This window comes from Cynara cardunculus, unplaced genomic scaffold (assembly GCF_001531365.2).
Source record: "Cynara cardunculus var. scolymus isolate 2C unplaced genomic scaffold, CcrdV1 Un_Scaffold_483, whole genome shotgun sequence".
NCBI classification, from domain to species: domain Eukaryota; kingdom Viridiplantae; phylum Streptophyta; class Magnoliopsida; order Asterales; family Asteraceae; genus Cynara; species Cynara cardunculus.
Window position 1 is genome coordinate 26,334 of NW_020200580.1, and position 5,488 is coordinate 31,821.

General features: G+C 27.6%; 1 protein-coding gene across 1 annotated transcript; it reads left to right on the forward strand.

Annotated features, from left to right (window-relative positions):
- The first annotated feature begins 1,570 nt into the window (after positions 1-1,570).
- Positions 1,571-2,247, forward strand: LOC112501705 (chaperone protein dnaJ 20, chloroplastic-like). Its single transcript, XM_025105410.1, has one exon. It carries the CDS (start codon positions 1,607-1,609, stop codon positions 2,066-2,068), a length of 462 nt encoding a protein of 153 aa, XP_024961178.1. The 5' UTR covers positions 1,571-1,606; the 3' UTR covers positions 2,069-2,247.
- Positions 2,248-5,488: the final 3,241 nt, after the last annotated feature.

A 5,488-nucleotide genomic window follows, 5' to 3' on the forward strand; every position in this document is an offset into this window, starting at 1 on the left:
TTCTGTTAGAACTCAATGATTATCCTAATTATATTTTAGATTAATTATATTTAAAATGAGATGTTTACTTGTATTTAATTATGTTTATCTGCAGTTAATTATACAGATTTAGATACGGAGATTTAATAAGTTGTACTTACGCAAAATCTGCTTGTAATCTTGAGTTTTAAGTAATATGCATTAATAAACAGTATTTTACGCATAAAAAGTGGTTTTTAAGAGTTTTTGTCAAATGTTTTATAATATAGTATAGATTACTTAAAATTTAAAACTACAAGTAAATTATGCGTAAGTACAACTTATTAAAGCTACATTTTTTAATTCATATAACTAACTACAGATAAAAATAATCAAATACATGATAAACATTTCATTTTTTATATAAAAAATCTAAAATATAATTAGGATAATCATTGAGTTCTAGCAGAATCATTATCTTTATAAAATTTTATTGTTAAGCAAAAAATAAATTACTTCACTAAATCATAAAAAAAACATTATCTTTCTCAAAATCACATATATCATATTATATCAACGAAGACAAAAAAATAAAACGAAACATTAAAATGAAGATATATCTCGCTGCATTGTGCAAGTATCCTTCTAGTATAATTAAATATATGATATTTAATATTATATATTTATATTATTTTTTACTTATTTATTAATTCAAGTAAAAGTTTTTTTATGTTTTAATGTATGGTGGATCTTTAAATTTGATGGTATGAATTTATGAAAGAGTCACATTAACCGAAGATGGATCTTTTGAAAAAATAATCTTACTTAATCTATAGTGCTTGAATTATCTTTTATTTAATTCGGTGTGTAATTGTTTTACATGTTATATTTGGGATTGTTTTTACATCGTAAATTATTTTTTTATAAATTCAGATAATTGTAAATCGAATTGTGGTAATAGCCTTATTTCGGCTCAGTTTGGTGCAGTGTAGTTCAACTTGTAGTTTGATTTCAATTCAGATAGTCACGTATTCGTCTCATACAGTTTGATTCATTCTTTCCCTACTCACCCATACGAAAACAAGCTGGTCTCACCTTATCTCATATGTGTGTATGAGTTTGGGTTCCGGTGAGAATGAGAGATTTAAAGTGAGAAGCGTAATAAAGGGTCTAGTGCATCTATGTGGATCAAATCAATCCTCGTATAAGCGTCATTCATAGGTGAGTTTGAAATTAATGGTGATCAAAAGTATAGAACCTAATGATTTTCATTTTAACTATCCTTTAAACACGATATTGCTTGCGCGAGCGTACGCACACGTGTGTGTGTATATATATATATATACGCACACGTGTGTGTGTATATATATATATATACACACACCCACCCACCCCCATGAATCGTTCAACGATATAATTCGATGCGAACAATATAATACACACCAAACGCAGAATTCCATAATCTAGATGGAAATCCATCGGAAGTTTCCAATCTTGCATTCAACGCGTCTGCTGTTTCCCATGTTAATTCACCAACTTGTTTTATATATATATATATATATATATATATATATATATATATATWCCTGCCACTTCTTTTATATAAACTTGCAGATCATCTCCTTCTCAAACACACACCAAACCCAAAATGGCTTTGAAGATGAACTTTGTGTTGCAGAAAAGCGATCATTTCATGCTTAAAAAAGATAGACAATCCATTAATGGCATCAAGGTCGCAACTATATCATGCAGAGCCAGATCCAGCGAATTGCCCACAATTAACAAAAAGAATCTGTACCAAGTTCTTTCATTAGAGTCCCAAACTGTTGGTTTCCATGAGCTCAAGAAGGCGTATCGAGCCAAGGCTCGTCAAATCCATCCCGACGTTGTCCCATCCTCCGTAAAGGAGGAATGCACGAAGAAGTTCGTGGAGTTACGAGAAGCGTATGAGATTCTTTCGGATCCAAATTCTCGAAGATTGTACGATTTGAGCTTGGTTGAATCGAAATGCAACTCGAGAATGGTGTGGGAAATGCAACTCGAAGGGCTGAAACAACGATCGGCCAATCGGTCGGAGAGACGGAATGATATATTTGTGAAGGGTTTATGATTAACGATACAATTGTTTTATTCGTTGTTATGCAAATCCTTTGAGCTCCATTTGAGGTGTACGGTCTTTTGTTCATTGGTGCGGGCCATTTTTATGAGCATGAAGAAACCCATTAATTAATATTAATTCCTATTCTTTTTTGCATTCAGATTATCGTTTCGTTATTTCGTATCCATTTTCGATCTTTTTCTTCGCCAATAATGTACGAATCTAACCAAAAGGCATTTGTCCTAACGGTATGTGAGTCTTTAACAGAAGTTTAAATCTCATAAAATGTAAGAGGATATGTGAGTTTATTTGTTCTATTTACCATATATAAATATTATATACTTAAAAAAATATTATAAGAATCTACATTGAGAATGTACATGTGCAATAAGTTTGACTACATGTAATAGTGACAATTGGTATTATTTGAGTAAAAGATTAATCATCGACAATTCCAATCAACCACAAATGTAACTTGTTATCTGGGAACTACATGTGAGGAGACATTTCATAATTGACTCAGCTGCTAAGCTTGATACAGATGTTCAAGCCAATCCGTCTTCCTCATAATTCGAATTTCAACTTGTTGTTATCTTAATAAAGTGATTCCATCCGTTTATCAGCTGATCTAATACAGATTAATAATCGGTAATATAAGGTGCTAATTTCAATATTCTTAATAAAATGTTTTATGTGCTTAAAAATATGTTTAACTTTTCTTTTAACGGAAAAAAACCTCCTCTCAATTTTTTCTCTCATTCATATTGTTTTCTTATTTTTAGTCTCTTCTTTTTCTCTCAGGGATGAGCACATTCGATATCTTTTCAATCAAGGACAGACTCAATTCAAAGCATATGGTGGTATCTGTTATCGTATTATTCATCCGTCATAGTGTAAAGAAAATTTAGGGTTGTGAAAAGTGTCATCGTATTAATCTGTTAAACTACAATGAACATAAAGTTTTTTTTAACAGAGTTGGTTTGCAAAACTTTTTTCCATTCAAGACCTGAGTTCAAATTCTATTGGTGCTATTTTCTTAGTTAAACTATAAGGGTACTCGCACAATGCAGCTGTATACATCTTGATTTTAATGTTTCGTTTTATATTTTGGGTCTATCATTATTAATATTATAATGCTATATGGTTCCGAGAAAAAGAAAATATTTTTATTTTTGAATGAAATATAAATTTGAAGATATCATATAATTTTGAAAAAAAAAAGTGATATTAATATTAAATTAACTATAAGTTCTCGTTTTTATGTAATTTATTTGATTCAAATTTTTATTAAAATTTTAATTAAAATTTAAGAATGAATTAATTTATTTTTGGTTTAATAATATAATTTTTTATAAGGATAATAATTAATTATTTTGTTACAAGTCAATAATTATCCTAATTATATTTTAAAGTTTTTATATTTTTAAATGAGATATTTATTCTCTATTTGATTATGTTTATCTACAGTTAGTTACATGAATTCAAACATGAAACTTTAATAAGTTGTACTTACGCATAATTTACTTGTAATTTTGAATTTTAAGTAATATGCATCAATAAACAGTACTTTATGCATAAAAAACTGTTTTTAAGAGTTTTTGTCAAATACTTTATAATATAGTATAGATAGTATCATCATTTATTTGAAAAAAATTCTTAGTTCAATGCATTACATATATGATGTTATTTCAAGTAGATTTTTATTTATTTATTTATTATTTTTGTATATTTTATTTGGTTTTTCTTCTTATGATATTTGGTTGAATAATGTTTATGAAATTTTATGCGTTTATCTTGATTTTATTATGAAATTACATATGTTACGCATAAATTAAACAAGAAATAGAGGAAAAAAACGTGAAAAAAAAAAACAAAAACAATCATAGACATGCTTAAAATAAAATCATCAATGCAGGCATCAATAATTTATTACACGTTTGACAAAAACACTCATGAATATATGGAAGACCAAATTAATAAAATAACAATAAAAAATATTAAAATTACTTTTGTTTTTGTTGTTTATGGTCTTACTCCTCACTCGACATTTATCTGTTTAAAATCAATTTCCGTACTAATTTATTTTTATATTTAACCTTCAACTTCTTGTTTATATCAAGTGGTTCATTATATATAATTAAATTTGATATAGAATGATTATAATTCATTTTTTAAATATTAAAATGACAAATAAAAGGAAAGAAAGAAAAAAAAGTCTTATATATTGTTTGATATCATTCTTAAAAGTTCAATTAGGAGACAATATTTGAATCGTTAAAAGATGAATCTTGTTTGACAAAAAAAAAGTTTGTCTCTTAATGGTTCTAAAATTCTCTAAGGGGTTGTTTGTTTTTAATAAAAAAAGCTCTTAATGTTCTCTTAAGTTTGAATCGGTCAGACATAAGAGGATTCAGTGTGTTTGTTTTTTTTTTCAATTAAGAGCTTAAAAGCTCTTATTAGGTCTGAAAATTTAAGTGGTTACGAAACCTCTTATTACCTCTTATTTCAAATTGTCGCCTACCTACTCTGATCTTTTTGCGCTCGATTTCTCTAGATCAACTCTTCTGTCTCGACCTCTCATCTCTCAACTTTGTCAACTGTCGATCCATATCAACTCTCGATCTCTCATCTTCAAACTTCAGATTTCAGACGCAAAAAACAAACAGTCTAACTGATTCAGATTTCAGACTTCAGCATCACCTCTAAAAAATCAGAAGTGAATTCAGACTTCAGCACCTCTTAAAAAACAAACGTCACCTAAGTGATTTTGTATCTTGAACATTTCTTAATCATTCAGCGTTCTAATTTCATTATGCACAATTACCAAACAATCATATTTCATTTTGCAATACACTATAAGAGTTCCTTAACTATTCTGACCATTTAATCATTCTATACTAACTATTTAGTAGTTGTCAAACAGCCGCTAATTAAAAATATAACGAAATTCTTATAGAGATGAACCAACTTTCGTCAAAAATTGTTCTAAGTTTGAAAATATTTGTTAATATGAAACAAGCTGATTTGAAAAAAAAAGAAACATTAATATTTAAAAGGCATACTAGTAATAACTTATTTTATTTATTATAGGTAACAATAATAAAAAAGAAAGTTAATTACATTAATGGTCCTTGTGGTTTATTAAGTACTTGGATTTGGTCCCTTAAATAAACCATCTATGTTAACGGTCCCTGACTTTTCAATTTCATAATATTCAAGGTCCCTGAAATTAACGCATTCCGTTAGTAATCGTTGTAAAGGATAAATCAATCTTTGGCAAATATCAAGGACCAAAAGTGTAATTTACTCCAAAATTAATTTTAAAGAAAAAATTTATTAATTTTTTATGTATCCAAACCAAAAATCAAATTTCTTAAATTAAAATACATATTAAATAAAAATATTTTATTTATTTAAAAATTTTCTTTCTTA